General features: G+C 45.2%; 1 protein-coding gene across 4 annotated transcripts in view; it reads left to right on the top strand.

Moving 5' to 3' along the window:
• The window catches only part of Sirt3 (sirtuin 3), a 22,998-nt gene extending 7,362 nt beyond the window's left edge, over nt 1-15,636 (top strand). For 2 of the 4 annotated variants that reach the window (XM_028787018.1, XM_028787016.1), the window contains exons 2-6: nt 1,831-2,019; nt 2,094-2,326; nt 3,564-3,664; nt 11,084-11,245; nt 14,178-15,203. In XM_028787018.1, coding sequence (XP_028642851.1) covers nt 1,973-2,019; nt 2,094-2,326; nt 3,564-3,664; nt 11,084-11,245; nt 14,178-14,465 — 831 coding nt within the window. In that variant the 5' untranslated portion in view covers nt 1,831-1,972 and the 3' untranslated portion in view covers nt 14,466-15,203. The other 2 variants (XM_028787017.1, XM_028787015.1) reach the window with 2 other exon arrangements.
• Nucleotides 15,637-15,934: the final 298 nt, after the last annotated feature.

Raw genomic sequence — 15,934 nt, 5'->3', positions numbered from 1 at the left:
TTAAATTATAACACACTCTCTAAGGTTTAAATTATAACACACTCTCTTGGTTTCATTGCTTATTTTCTACTATTTTAACATACTAATTAAAAAGTTTTGCTCATTTTTAAACCTTTATTTCATAGAAATCAGCAATTTTAATAATTTCTTCCCTGAGATGCTTTGAAATTCTAATTAGTTTGTCTATGTTTGTCTTTTGGTCCCTAGGACATCTGGTTTTGCATAGAAAACAAAACCAATTTAGAAATATCAAGTGTTCCCCGTTGTTTAAATACTTACAAGTTGAACTATCGTAATTATCAAACATGTAGCAGCTGAAGTACTGACTGGGGTGGGGGTGGGGTCCTCCAAAGTCTCTCTCCTTCCTTGGAGCTGTGTCCATGTTAGTGCATTTGTCCCTGGGACCTGGTGCCTGATTTGCTTGCTGGTGGGGTTTGCGGGGCTAAGTTTTAAATGCCACTTCCGGAAGTAGTCCCCTTGCTTCCGCCCATTGTATTTTGGGTTTATCATATGTGCTTGCAGGAAAGTAAGGGCGCCCAGGACACAGGGTGATTCCCTCTTATATGTGTCTTCCCAGCTGGGAGCAAGGTTCCTTCAGAGGGAACAGAATCTCTTGTCTGAGGCTTCTCTGTGAGGCTATTGTGCTTCTTGGGGAGTTCTCTTTGATACCTCTGCCCTGATGGACTAGAGAAAGCAAGTACCTCTTATCTCCACCGCCTTTATGATTAGGCCCCCACAGGAGTTCTAAACTAAAAGGAAGGGCCAGATGGCAATAAGGAAGAGACAGAGACAAAAAAGGGGGGGCAGGAGTGTGGAGGGAAAAAATGTGTACACTGGAAAACAGATTCTGATGACCACTCCATTACTGATGTTCTAAGAGTTGCCCTGCATCAGCAAGAGGCTGCCCAGTACAGTACTCAGATAAGCCAGTGGACAATCAGCCAAACAAAAACAGATCCAGACTCTGGGACCCAGGGAGGACTCTTACACATCTATCTAAGGAGGTGACACAGACAGCTGGACACAAAGGCATCTTCTGGCCCTTGGCACTGATCCTGATGAATCCTCTGATGGGATGGGATCATCTATGGGCGTCTCACTCTGAGTGCCTAGACACAAAGCACAGCTCTTGTTTCAAAGTGTATAAGGCATAGCTTATTGTGAGCCCAGTGTGAGTGACCGTGCCCAGGAAATATGGACTCAGGTTACACAAAGTAAAATTTCACTTATGGAAGGAGTTATGCAAACTTTCAGTCATAGAACAGAAGACAGTCAGAAATTCACGTATTTACTGAGTGTATCAGTGAGAACCTCAGGTAGGTGGGTTAAAGTCAAGCAGTACAATCTCTGCTACAGGTTTCAGGTTCTGTCTAGTGAGAGTCTTAGCTCCTGGGCTAGTGGAAGCTTGTGTTCTTTGAAGTCAAGACATTCCAAAGGTCTTACTTCATAGTAGAAAGGATGTTAGGTATCCTATCCAGGGGACTAAAGATAGCTCAAGATAAGTTTAGCTCTGCATCATTCCAAATCTAAAGTTCCAACTGGTTAGTCAGCTGTGGTTTTTCAGAATCCTTCAGCTCACACCTTTGATGATGAGTCTATGGCGGAACCTGTCTGTATATCAGAAATTTTTTGCCCCCAAGTAAATCTTGATCCCTGATGCAAGATGGTTCTGTGCTTTGGTTGGTAGTCCTGTGTGGTGGGAAAGGGGTTGTGTGGATGGCACTGGAGAGGCCATGCCCACCTTGGGTGGGAAGAGTCCAGCTGCACTCACCCATGCTAGCCTAAGACTGACTGTTGCCTGCTGCCTTTCTTCTGTGCTCTTGCTGTCAGTATTACAGGTGGGAGAAGGCCCATATCCCTGTCTGTGGGAGCTTCAGGCAGCTTTGGATGTGGAGGAAGTGGCGAGAAGAAGCTTTCTCTGCAGGATGTAGCTGAGCTGCTTCGGACTAGAGCTTGCAGTAGGGTCGTGGTCATGGTGGGGGCCGGCATCAGCACACCCAGTGGCATCCCGGACTTCAGGTATGCTGCAGTTCCCTTTGATGTCTTCTCCCCACTGTCTTCAGCAGGGCTCAGCCTTTCCCTTCTCTCTACAGATCCCCAGGGAGTGGCCTCTACAGCAACCTTCAGCAATATGACATCCCATACCCTGAGGCCATCTTTGAACTTGGCTTTTTCTTTCACAACCCCAAGCCCTTTTTCACATTGGCCAAGGAACTGTACCCTGGGCACTATAGGCCCAATGTCACTCACTACTTCCTTCGGCTGCTCCATGACAAGGAGCTCCTCCTGCGGCTCTACACACAGAATATCGACGGGCTTGAGAGAGGTGAGCCTTTGGTCCCTTGCATGTCTGTGCTTGTTTCTCAGGACTGTCTCTGGCCTAGTGTTTATGTCGGCCCTGGGACTGTTGCTAGGCAGCTGGTTATGCCTTTACCACTTCTGTGTTTGAGGCCACATGGAAACCTCTCTGTAGGCCTGTCTCCCATACACCTTCTGGGTTCTGAGGTTTAGGTGGAACTAAAATTCATATTATTTTGAATTTAGTGTGGAGCTCTCTCCCTATCTGTCTGTCTCTCTGTCTCTGTAGCTCTTTCTCTCTCCATCTCTCCCTCCCGCCCGCCCTCGCTCCCTCCCTCCCTCCCTCCCTCCCTCAACTCTTTCTTCCCTCCCCTCTTTCTCCATCTTTCCCTCCATCTCTGGCTCCCACCTAGGGAACCCTTTGGTTCTTTCCCTCAGTTTCCATGTGTGACACATGGCCAGGCCTTGTTCTCTGTTCCCTCCACCTGGTCTTTCATCCTCAGATATTTTCAGGCAGATCCCTCACATCATGGTATTGATATAGAAACAATGTCTAGATGTTTATGGATATATTTGGAAGATAGAGCCTTGTTGCAGCATAGCTCTGATGCCATTATACTGAAGAGCCACCAACATTTCAGTGTTGTCCAAGTCAATTAGTGACATCTTGGCTCTATTTCACACCGAGACAGCAATGGTTAGAGTCTGAGTACCCTGAGGGTGGTGCTGCTGCCTCCCCAAGATGCAATATGCAGGCCCATGGCAGAGCAGCCACTCTGCCACTCTGTGGGATGCTGTGGTCTGAAGTAAGACATCACATTTCAGGGATAGGATTCCTGTGAGAAGGAATCTACAGCCCAGAACCAGAGACAGCAGTGACTACCCCAAGTTCCTCCCTAAGCAGAAGAAAAGGTTTTAGGGGGAAGGTAGGAGTTTCTTGGCTTTGGGTTTAAGCACTGCAGTTACCGAAGAGCAGTGATGAACTTCATGGGAACCCATTTGGTGTTGTTGAGAAGGTTCTGCTACAGCCCATGCTCACCTCAGACTTACTCCGTAGCTCAGACTGTCTTGGAACTCTCAGTCTCAGCCTCCCCAGTGCTAGGATTATGTGCTTGTGCCATCATACCCAACTGAGAAGTCCTTTTCTGTTTGCTTATCAGCCGTACAGTTTTTTTGAAATTAGTTTTGTCAAGCCCAGAAGATGTGCTTATGTACTTGCATAGCATCCCAGAGGCTGCAACACTGAGATTTGGTTTGAATTTCAGCATCTGGTATCCCTGCCTCAAAGCTGGTTGAAGCTCATGGGTCCTTTGTATCAGCTACATGCACGGTCTGTCGAAGGTCCTTCCCAGGGGAAGACATATGGGTGAGTCACCTCATGAAATAGTCTCTGCCTTCTGCAGTTCTTGGAGAGTAGAGGATCTTATAATAGTTTGTTTTGTGCTTGTTTATTTGTTTGTTTTAAAACAGGGTGCTCACAGAGGTCTGAAACTCACCAAAATAGCTAGGTTGGCTGGTCAGGCAACCCTAAAGATCCACCCTCAGGATCTCTGCCTTCCCAGTGCTGGGATTACAAGTATACATCACCATACTTGGCTTTGTTTGTTTGTTTGTTTGTTTCAGACAAGGTCTCACTATTGAGACCAGGTTGGCCTGGAACACAGAGAGATCCATCAGCTTCTGTTGAGATTAAGGATGTGCTCCACTATGCCTGGCTCCCAAATTTTTGACTTAAAAAAATAATATATACTTGTAAAAGAACTAAGGCCAGGTTGAGGATGTGACATAGCTCAAAGGAGAAGTGCTTGCCTAGTATACACGGCCCTGGGCTCTATGGCCAGCGCTCCCTCCACCCAAAAAATGCAGGTCAGAAATATACAGGGAAAATGAATTTTCCATGGCAGGCATGGTTGAGCATGCCTTTAATCTCAGCATGTGGGAGCAAGGTGCAGGCAGATCTCTGTGAGTTCCAGACCAACCAGAATTGACCAACCAGACCAGTATGAGATACTGTCCAAAAAAAAAAAAAAAAAAAGAGAGAGAAAAAGAAAAGAAAGAACAAAAAGAGAAATAAAATGAATCTCTCTTTAACCAATCCCTTTTACCTGGCATTCATGATTGGGGGATAATGTAATAGTCTGGCTTTTTAAAACAGAAGATATATGTACATATAAACATGCAGGTATCTATATAGACATACCTCCAAATATTAAAATTAGTTCATTGATTCCTATTAAATTTCTTTTATAACTTCTCTACATTCCTGTTCAGTGTAATAGATATGTCGACATCTGAGACATGTTTACTCCTTTTGTTACTTAATATATAATTTTGCTATTAAAAACACTTCAGGAGGGGATAGGTAGATGGCTCAGTAGGTAAAGTGCTTGCCATCTAAGTGCTAGGCAGGTGTGGCAGCCCACCTGGAATCTCAGGTCCTTAGAACAAGCTAGTATCTATACTAGCTCTGCTAAGCACGAAGATGGAAACAGTGGGAAGCAGTTTCCAGCTCAAATAGCATGACTATTGAGGCGTGTTGAATTCTGGAGGAGACAGAGCTCAGTGACCATTTCAGAGGGGGTATACATGGCTTTGGCTGCTGTGCACAGGATTTACCTGAGGTTGGTCTTTGTGGTCCCTCTTGAAGAGACTGCATGTGTCCTCGGATTGGCTTGTCTAAGTAGGTTCTTATTTCTCATTTTGAGAGCTTTTTGGAAAATAGGGTTAAATTAGGGACAAAGTGAATCTAGTAAGTGATTTCCTGGAATTTGCCCAAGGGCTCATGTCGTCCACATTCATGGTGGTTCTTTCCCACATAGTTAACTCTCTCTAGAAACACCCTGCAGACACTCCCAGAGATGTACTTTACCAATTGTTTAAGTCCTTGAAATCAGTCAGGTTGACAGTGAAGATCACTGGGGCACTGGCTAGCTGGGTGAAGCTGGTAGTTTTCCTTCTTGGTTACTGGAGTCGCTTCTGCCGGAGTCTGTTGGGTGGAGTGCATCTGCTTTCAGCTGGTTGGTGCTCATTCATCTGCATGTGTCTACTTTCCGTCTTCTGTGTTCTTTTATAGATTACTTATATATTTTGCATTTATATTCTATTTATTTGTATGTATGTGTGTGTGGAGATACATGTGCCACCGTGCACAAGTAGAAACCGGTGCAATTGTTGAAATCCTTGGATTCAGATCAACCATCTTACTTTGCACTTTGTGTTTTTCCCACTGCTCACCTTTCTTCTGTCCCTTCCTCTGACTCTTCCTTCCTTTCTCTATTCTTCCATTCCTTTCTAGTTCATCAGCTTGGAAGTTGTTACAGTTTTGGGTAAAATGTCCCCCACAGGGTTGCATGTTTGAACACCCCATCTGTATTCTGGTGCTGTATTTTGAAGGCTACAAAGCTTCTGGTTCTGCCCTTTGCTTTTTGCTTCCTGGTTGGCCATAGTATGAACAGCAGCAGCTATACATTCCCGTGTCCATGAATGGAGCCACCCCTGGCACTATGATGAACCGAGTCAAAGTAATGGTTCATCCCTTAAGTTGTTTCCGCGAGGCGTCGGTCATAGCACTGCCAAGAGTGCCGAGATCATAGCTGCACAATCTCCTTGTGTTCTTCTAGTAACAACTAACACACTCATGGTTTTTTGTTCAAATTTCAAATAGCCATTATGGTGAATACTTGCAATTCTAGCATTTAAGGGGTAGAAGCTGAAGGATTGTGAGCTCAGGGCTAACCCAGACTACATAGTGAAACTCTCTCAGAAAACCCTCATAAAAATCTTTACAATGTTTCATTGTGGTATATATAACACAACCAGTGCTGTTCAACTGTGACTTTCTTTCTTAACGACATTCATCTTTTCAATGTACCTATCCACTGTTTTTAGCACTTTAAATTTTGATATTATTATTTATTTTATGTACATGGTGTTTAGCTGGCTGTATGTCTGTGCCCTGTGTGTGTGTATGGTGCCCAAGGAGGCTAGAAGAGGGTCAGATCCCCTGGAATTGGAATATGGACAGGCTGTGAGCCACCATGTGTGTGCTAGGAATTGAACTCAGGTCCTTTAGAAGAGCAGCCAGTACTTTTAACTAATCGTTTCTCCAGCTTCCCTCACAGGTTCTCCTCAACCCCCTTTGTGACAAAGTTTTACTATGTAGCCCTGGCTAGCTTGGAACTTGCTATGTAGACCATGCTGGCCTTGAACTTACAGAGATCCATTTGCCTTTGTGTCCTAAATTCTGGGATTAAAGGCATGCACCACCATGCCCAGCTATTATAGTGGATGAAACTATACTTTCCACTCACCCCCAACAATAGGTTTGATATCCTTAAAAAAAAAAGTATTGATTATGTATGTAGGGACTTGTTTGGGGGCTCTCTGCTCTGTTCTATTGAGCTGTCCATCTTTTTCTTATGCTGACATCACACTGCTTTGGTTACTGTAGCTTGTAGCAAGTTTTAAAGTCAGGAAATATGAATTAAACTTCTTTATTACACACACACACACACACACACACACATATATGTATATATGCGTGTTATGTGAGAGGGCATTGGATCCCCTGGGACTGTAGTTACAAGCACCATGTGGGTGCTGAGGATCAAACCCAGGTCCTCTGTGAGAGCGACAGTGCTCTTAACCACTAGGCCATTTCTCCAGCCCATGCAATATAAATTTTAACAAATTTTAGGATGGTCCTATCAGCTTTCTGTTACTATAAGAAATACCTCAGGTAATAAACTTAGAAGACAAAAGGTTTATCTTGGCTCCAGTGTCAGAGATTCTGGCCCATGTTTTGGGCCTGTGACAAGGTAGCACATCATGATGGGAGAGTGTTACAAAAGTGTTCATCCCATGGTTACGAAGGAAAAGAGAAAAGAAGAGGAAGGAGTCCATTCCCTTTGAGGGCATGGTCCACACCACCTGATTCTCCATTGAGACCTGTCTTCTACAGGTTCGACCCCTTCCAATAGTACCACAGGCTAGGGAGTAAGTCCTCAACACATGGCCTTTGGAGATAAGCTTTGTTGTTGTTTTTTTAAATCTTTATTTTTAGAGTATTAGCAAAATTAAGTAGAAGGTCCAGATAGTTACCACACACCCATACTTTTACACACACAGCTTCCATCACTGCCAGCATGCCCATCAAAGTTAGACACCTTGCAGCTGATGGACTCACATGGACAACACTTCCTAGAGCCCGCAGTAACCTTAGTGTGGTGTACTCTGTGGGGCCTTTCATACTGGCTTTTTTCACTTAGTAGCGTGTATTAACAGATGAAACATTGTTCACCCCTCACACACCTGTCTCAGTCCCTGAATAAACCCTCTAAGATTAAGCTATGAAAACAGCCACCGTCAGACAGCACATTCTCTGTGTATTTTCCTGGCCCACTAGCTGACTTCTTATTAGTACTTGGTAATGTACAATTTGTCTAGATATGCTGTGGTCCATCCACTCTGCTAACAATATGAATACTTCAGCTTTAAGAATACAAATTGCTTTATGCAGGATTTTGTGTGAATGTAAGCTTTCAAGTTCTTTGAGTAAATATTAAACATGATTTTTGGATCATAGTAGAAGTGTGATTAGTGTTTAAGGAAGCAAAGAACTAGGACTAGATATAGCTTGGTAATATATGTATGGATATAACTTAGTATATATGTATGGATATAACTTAGTATATATGTATGGATATAGCTTAGAGAGCTCAACTAGTTCAGTTGAGGCCCTGGGATCAGTTCCCAGCAACACACACACATGCACACGCACTCGTGCACATGCACGCACACGCACACACACACACACACGCCCCGTCTTCCAAAGTTACTATGATACTGTGCTTCCAACCAGCAGCCAGAACCCCTACTACTCTACGTCCTCATCAATATTTTTTAGTTATTCATGTTCAGGATTTAGGCCAGATCTGATCAGGTATGCAGTGATACTTATTGATTTAATTTTCAGTTTCTTGGTAGTTTTTAATGGTGAACATCTTCTCAGGTGGTTGTTACCTTTTTCTTTGTGGAGGTATCCATGGCTTTTGCGCTCTCTCTCTCTCTCTCTCTCTCTCTCTCTCTCTCTCTCTCCCTCCCTCCCTCCCTCCCTTCCTCCCTCCCTCGCTCCTCTCTCTCCCTCTCTCCCTCCTCTCATTCATTCATTCATTCATTCATCCATCCATTCATTCATTCATGGTTTCTCTGTGCAGCCTTGGCCATCCTGGAACCAATCTGTGGACCAGGCTGGCCTAGAACTCAGAGATCCACCTGCCTCTGCCTCCCAAGTGCTGGGTTTAAAGGTGTGCGCCACCACCCGGCTGTATTTTGCTATTTTCAACATTGATGTCTTCTAGTTGAGCTTTCGGAGTTCATGGTAGAGCTAGCAGGATGGCTGCACAGGCATACTTATTTACTTTTCTTTTGCTGTGATAAGACACTGTGACCAAGGCAGTTTAAAAAAAAAAAGACTCTGTTTTTGCTTGTGGTTCCAGAGGGATAAGAGTCCGTCATGGTTGGGACACATGGCAACAAGCGACAGGCATGGCTGCAGGGACAGGAGGCTGAGAGCTCACACCTTCAAAGGCAAGCATGAAGCAGAGAGAGCAAAGTGGAGGTAGGGTGAGGATGTACCTCTCAAAGCCGCCTCTCACCGCCATATCTCCTCCAGCCAGGTGGCACTTCCTAAATGTCCCCCAGAGCACCAACAGCTGAGACCGGGTGCCCAGTGCCTGATCCTATGGGGTCATTGCGTATTCAAAGTACCACAGGTGAAGGTGCTTGCTGCCAGGCCTGACGATCTGAGTGCTATCCTTGGGATTCACATGCTGAGGGAGAGAAACAATCCAACTTGTACGTGGGCATCATGCCCTATGTATACAAAGTAACTAAAAGTGTAATAAAAAAGATTATTTATTTTAGTTAATAGTTCATTATCAGATATATCTTCTGTAAATATTTTTCCTAGTCTGTGGCTTTTTTCCTCACTCTTTGTACACTGTCTTTCTCAGACTAGAAGTTCTTAATTTTGATATTACATTATCCTTATTGCTTTCAAGGGTTTGCTTTTGATGTTGAATCCCAAAAATCCATTGTCATACCAGAGTTCACCTCAGTTTCCTCCCATGCCGTCTTCTAGAAGTTTTTGTCTTGGCGTGTAGGTCTCCGATCCACTTTGAGTCAATTTTTATGAAGCATGTAAGTCTGTGTAGGTTCATTCTGTTGCATGTGGATGTATGTTCCAGCATGTTTGTTGGAAATGTCCTTTCCCAACTGATCTGCCTCTGCTTTTCAGTCAGAAACCAGTTGCTGGTGCCTGTGTCAGTTTGGAGCTGTCTTCTCTAATGTGGCCTCTTTCTTCTCTCACTGGTTCACAGTCTGATACCTTTGGCTTTGGAGTCCTAAGATCTGGGAGCTCTCTGACTTTGCTTTCCTTCTTCTGTGTTGTATTGGCTTTTCTAAATCCATTAGCTAATCATGTTTTCTGCATTTCAGACTTTTTCCTCAAGAATTTGCCGTTTCCCTGTGTTGTGTTTCCATATGGATCCCTTTGATTCGTTCTGTTGTACTGCACAGGGCTTTCGCTGTCACTGCAGGGGAATCCCCAGCCAGGCTCACCTTAGCTGCTCATCACATCTGCCCCCTTCCTCCCGCTCTCTGTGTTATCTGAGTGGGTGAGCATCCCTCCCCCCTTCTCTCCCTCAGTCATGACTACTCTGCAGTGTATGCCATTGCTACTGCTTGTGTTGCATTCTGGGTGATTTCTTCTGATCTGTTTCAGGCTCATCAATAACTTGTGTTGTAGAGAATACAGTTCTTTCATTGAGTTTTGCCTTTGCTTTTTACTTCTAGAAGTTCTATTTGGTTCTTTTTAAAAAATAATCCATAACATTTAAACTTTTTCTTTTCCTAGCTATCTTTTTTGTTTGTTTGTTTGTTTGTTTGTTTGTTTGAGACAGGGTTTCTCTGTGTAGCCCTGGCTGTCCTGGAACTCATTCTGTAGACCAGGCTGGCCTAGAACTCAGAAATCCACCTGCCTCTGCCTCCCAAGTGCTGAGATTAAAGACATGCACCACCACTGCCTGGCTTTCCTAGCTATCTTAAGCTGGTCATTTTTCCCCTTTTAATTTAAACACAATATGGTTTTATTATCTGGAGCTAATACTTTCTGGCATCTGTTGGCAGTTGTTTCTGCTCATTCTTGCTGAATTTATTCTACTAAAATCTACTGAATTAGCTACAAATATTTATTTTACAAGGATGTTTCTGTGGCCTTGTCAAAAAGCATACTGCCTCCTTTTCTGTTTGGCATGAGACATGGTCTAGGGTTACTTATTAGTAATTGTCATCTACTTTCCCTTCCCTGTAAGAGCTGTCTGTGGCAGCTGTGACCCCTCCTGACTGTGTCATTGGTGAGTTGCAGCTGACCTCTGGGGTAGAAGCAGACCACTGACCACTTGAGCTCTAACTGGGGACAGGCCTGTGCTGCCTTTCTCACTGTGTTCAGGATGCCTACAAAACACTCTTAAGGACCGTGGTCCAGCCCAGGTGGAACCTACAGGAAAATTTATGGGTAAAACTAGGTAATGTCTAGGACTTGACTTGAAATATTTTCAGCCTACCACCCCCTGCATTTAAGAAACAGTTGACAAAAATTGCTAAAGCCACATGGGATTCATTACAAAGTGAAGATTTTTGGACGTGTTCAAAATTTCCTTGAGAAGCTGTTGTGTTTTTGTCTTTTAAAAGTCATCTTCCTCCCCCTCCGTCTCTGATCCCACAGGCTGATGTGATGGCAGACAAGGTGCCCCGCTGCCCCATCTGTACTGGCATTGTGAAACCTGACATTGTGTTCTTTGGGGAGCAGCTGCCTGCAAGGTTCTTACTACATACGGCTGACTTCGCTTTGGCAGATCTGCTACTCATTCTTGGGACCTCCCTGGAGGTTTGTTAAAAGGCATGTGGGGATGGAGTGGGGGATGGAATGGAGGGCTTGGGCCTAGTTGATGGTGCCACCTTTTCAGGTGAGTAGAGTCACTGGTAGTGACACTTGGGGTTTGAGAGCAATGGCTGTGTAGGAGGACATAAGGGTGTAGTGAAAGGTTAGCTGTGAGGCAGGGCTAAAAGGACTGATCTAGGCACAGAGTTGTACTATGGGCTAAAGAGCAGATGGCAGTCCTGAAGTCACCTTTGATGGGAAAAGGTTGGCTGCAGCATCAGCAGTTATCTGGTAGGGGACCAGTGGGGTTGGGGTCTGCATGTGGGTATGTTTGTGGCTCTGTGTGGAGATGACCACTGGAGGGGTACAAGCTTTTAATCTGCATCTGAGTCTGAATGCCAGAGAGTTTCCAAAGGTGTAAAGAGGTAAGACCATGGGCTTGAGCCCATCTGTGTGAAGATATAGGATCAGAAGGTCCAAAAAGCTCTGTTTAGGAGGCCAGATATGCAGAGGCTGAGGCCAAGGTCTGCAGTCAGCCTGTCACTGTTACTGCATGATGTGAACCAGGCCAGTCTGGTGCTTTATACCACTAAAGTGAGATTCAAAACTAAGGCACCATTAAGGGTGGTGTGTATGGAAGGAGAGTATCAGAGTGAATGAATATTGTTGCCTGGGCTGTGGAGGGGTGACATTGCAATGCAAATGTTTAGTGTGAGCCTTGTCAGTAGGTCTCAATTAAAAGGTAAGGCTTTTGGCCTAAGGTTCAGTGGGGCACAGTGGCCAGCCGTGAGGCCATGGAGATGACCACTGGCTTCAAGTGTGATGCTCTGGCTTTCTGCTGAAAAGGCTCTGGTGGGCTGTGCTGTCAATTGGCCAGGACAGGACTCAGCAAAGGCCCTTGCTGCTGGGGTCGGATAGTTCTGGTAGATAGTTAGGTAAACCAGCAGGGGCCCAGGACTGTGGGTGTAAAGAGAGGGCACTATGCCATGTGGGACATGGAAGTGAGCTATCACAGGACTAGGATGTGCCCTGTTCCCATTGCGTGGGTTTGAGGACACCAGCTTAGGCACATACCTTACAAAGGTATCTGGTAGCAAAGGTATAATACCTTGTAAAAAGGTATAATACCTTATAAAAGTATAAGGTAGCGAAATGTATGTGTGGGAAGTAGAGTCAGGAGGAACCTGAGGAAGGAACTGGGTGAAAGGTGAGCAAGTAGAAGATTCCAGAGTTCTGTCATAGATACAGGTTTGGAAGAAAGGATAGACTTGAGTTGGGGTAGAGGGGCAGTCAGGGACCAAAGGGTTAGGCCCTCTGGTCTGTGGTACTCAGTATATGGGTCCAGTTCTTCTGATTATGGCAGCTATCAGATAAGGACACTGAGACTATCAGTTACCTTTATTTTTGAAGTAAAATGAAAATATCCATTTCTCCTTGCTTATAAATGTACCATCTGACTTTTTATTTGTTTTGAGGCAGGGTCTTTCTACATAGCCTGTCTATCCTGGGACTCACTATATAGACCATGCTGGCCTTGAACTTACAGACATTCCCTGTCTCTGCATTCAGAGTGCTGGGATGAAAGATGTGTACCACCACTGCCTAACAGCCATATGCTTCTTTCTACTCATTTATGCCAGGTGGTAGTGGCACACACCTTTAACACCTGCACTTGGGAGGCAGGACAGCCAGGACTATACAAAGAAACATGTCTCGAAAAACCAACCAACCAACCAACCAACCAACCAACCAACCAACCAACCAACCAAATGACTCATTTACAACAGCAGAGGCAAAGTGAAGAATCAACTTTATTTTCTTTTAATTTTTATTATCTTATTCTATATATGTGGGTGTTCTGTCTACATGTATTTTTAATGCCTGTGGAAACCAGAAGAGGTCATGTGATCCCCAGGAACTAGACTTAGAGGTAGCTGTGAGCTGCCATGTAGGTGCTGGATTCAAAGCTAGTTTCTCTGGAAGAGCAGCTTAACCTCTGAGCCATCATCTCTCCAGACCCAAGACTCAGCTTTAAAGACCAGTAGCTACTAGTATTTTGGCCTATGCCTTCATGGGTGTCTTTTTTTGGGAACAAATGGCCAGAAGCTGTACACTGGGTTGTGGGTGGTGTGAGCATCCACCTGGAGCAGCCTTGCCGGTGCCCTGCTAGTGCTGTGGCCTGTGAATGTGGGTGCTGGGAACCAAACCCAGCAGCAAGTGCTCTTAACTGCTGACACATCTTTCTAGCTCCTTATTTAATTTTGGGAGATGAGGGTCTCAAGTAGCCCTGGATGGCCTTAAACTTGCTGTGTAGCTGAGGATGACCTTAAACATCGGACCTGTCCGTCTCCATCTCTGACTACTGGGGTTATAGGCGTATAGGATCAGACTTGCTCCACAGTGTTTTGCTCACATTTAAATCCATAATCCCATTTCAGGGTTCCATAGTGAAAGGTAAGAACTGACCTTTCCCTTTTAGATAAGAGCAGGCTTGATATCACCCCTTAATGGACTCATTTCCCAAAGCTAGTCTTGGTGCAGAAATAGGACACTGATGGGGGTCCAGGAGGTGGAACAGTAGCAGGATGGTAAAGGGTGCTTGGTCTTCTATGTCAGGCAGGTATAGGGGAGGCTGAGAGCAGGGCTCAGGCTGTAGAGTGGACAGAGCAGGTAGGACAATGCTTGCAGGTGGCACATGCAGGCAGAGTGGAAGGATGGATTATGGGGAGAAGTCAGGGTTTGTGTTGGCCCACCAAGCAGGAGAGGGCATAGATGGGAAAGATCACCCAGACCGGTGGTCAAAGCCTTCAGAACTAAATGGTGGGCTCTTTGTGTCACAGTGTCAGCCATAACTCCTGTTCCAAGGCCTCAGTGTCTGTAGTCCTCAATGTCTTGATGTGCATGGACACCCTGCCCTTCACATTGGGTTATCTTTCAGGTGGAGCCTTTTGCCAGCTTGTCTGAAGAAGTACAGAAATCAGTGCCCCGACTGCTCATCAATCGTGACTTGGTGGGGCCATTTGCTCTGAGTCCTCGAAGGAAAGATGTGGTCCAGCTAGGGGATGTAGTTCATGGTGTGGAAAGGCTGGTGGACCTCCTGGGGTGGACACAAGAGCTGCAGGATCTCATCCAGCAGGAACATGGAAAGGTACAAATGCTAAGCTCTGGGGCCCAGTCCAGCAGTACATCCTCGGTGCATTGCTCTCTGTGCATTGCTGGCTGTTAGGATGGTGCTCCTACAGACCAGCGTTGCTTTTTGCTTCCTATTCTATAACTCTCTGCTGGGACATGGTTCTGTGACCTCTAGGGGAAGGGGAGGGCTGAGAGGCTGACATTTTCTGCACCCTGCATGGGACAGAGCCATCCAGGGATGGTTTGTTAATCAGTGCCATTATCCATTACAGCCTTTGGGAATAGGAAGCCAGGAACACTATGCGTTCTAGGCTTTACAGTACCTGTGATTCACAGAAAATAATGTCCTATGAGAACCATGTTATATGTGATTATTATAAAAAGGTGCAGCACTGCCCAGAGGATCTCACCAGAATATATCACAGTTGATGTTATGTGGCTCTGGGCCTTGGCCTGTAGTATCACTTTCGCTGGCAAAAAGCTCCCAGCCTCTTGTGTTTAGCCTGAGCTCTTAATGAAATTGGACCAAATTGAAGCACAGCATATTAAGGAGGAGCCTTGGCATTTACTGCTTCCACAGATGAGATGCAACCACTGTAACCACCAGTATCACATCTTTTTGTTCCAATGTTTGGTTCTTAGGGCTGAATACATGCAGGTGCCATTTATTAGGGAACAGTCTTTATTTAGCTGCCTATGTTGAGCTAGGCCTTCTGGGATCCCTTTTCTTATTCATTTCAAAGACAAAAGTTTGTTCCATAAAATATTTTGCTTGACTTCAATGACTGATCCATGTCTGGGATATGCTGGCCTCTCCGGGTGATGTTAACTGACCTCCTGTCTGTTCTAGCTGGATGGACGGGACAGATAAGACTATGGCTTCTTCAGCTGCAGAAAAGTCACACAGGAGATCATCCTATTTCCAGGCAGACCTCTTGCCTGAAGACAGCTCCAACAGGTTTATAAATGTGGGCCAGACCACAACATGTGACCTGGGCAGTGGTCCTGAGGTTGCCTTTGGAAAGGCTGACCAAGGACGCCGACCCTTGGGGCCACTCCATGTGTGCTCCATCCACCTCATCACTGCTGAAGCCTGTAGTGCAGATGCTGCTTTCTGGTAGAGGCCCTTACGGTTATCAAGAGGGCAGTACAGCATGTCCATCACCAGACAGGTGATGCACTAGGGTAATCTAGGGTAACTGATAAAGTGGCATCTTTAAAACATCATTTCTCACATGAAATAAATTTAGTATAAAAACTTAGCATCCTTTCATTTGTCTGTTTGGGATAGTAAGTGTTGACATATTTCAGGTTATGTGGGTGCTCTCCTCTTGGATGACCGGACTGAGCCCATTTGCCCCTCGATTTACCCTGGTGTTAACGCAGGCCCCTCTTCTACAGTCACTCAAGAATACCTCCTCCTTTAGAATCCTCATCTGCCCAGCAATCCCTAAGCTACTTCCCACTACTCGACCCAGGCTTCTTCCAGTAACAATGCTAAAAGCAACGGCAGGCATTAATCTGAAACCCCACTGGGTCTCCCGTTTTCCTGTCCTATGTGCA

This window comes from Grammomys surdaster, unplaced genomic scaffold (assembly GCF_004785775.1).
Source record: "Grammomys surdaster isolate TR1022 unplaced genomic scaffold, NIH_TR_1.0 125603, whole genome shotgun sequence".
NCBI lineage: Eukaryota > Metazoa > Chordata > Mammalia > Rodentia > Muridae > Grammomys > Grammomys surdaster.
The sequence above is the reverse complement of the archived record's forward strand: the minus strand, read 5'-3'. Positions and strand labels throughout refer to the sequence as shown.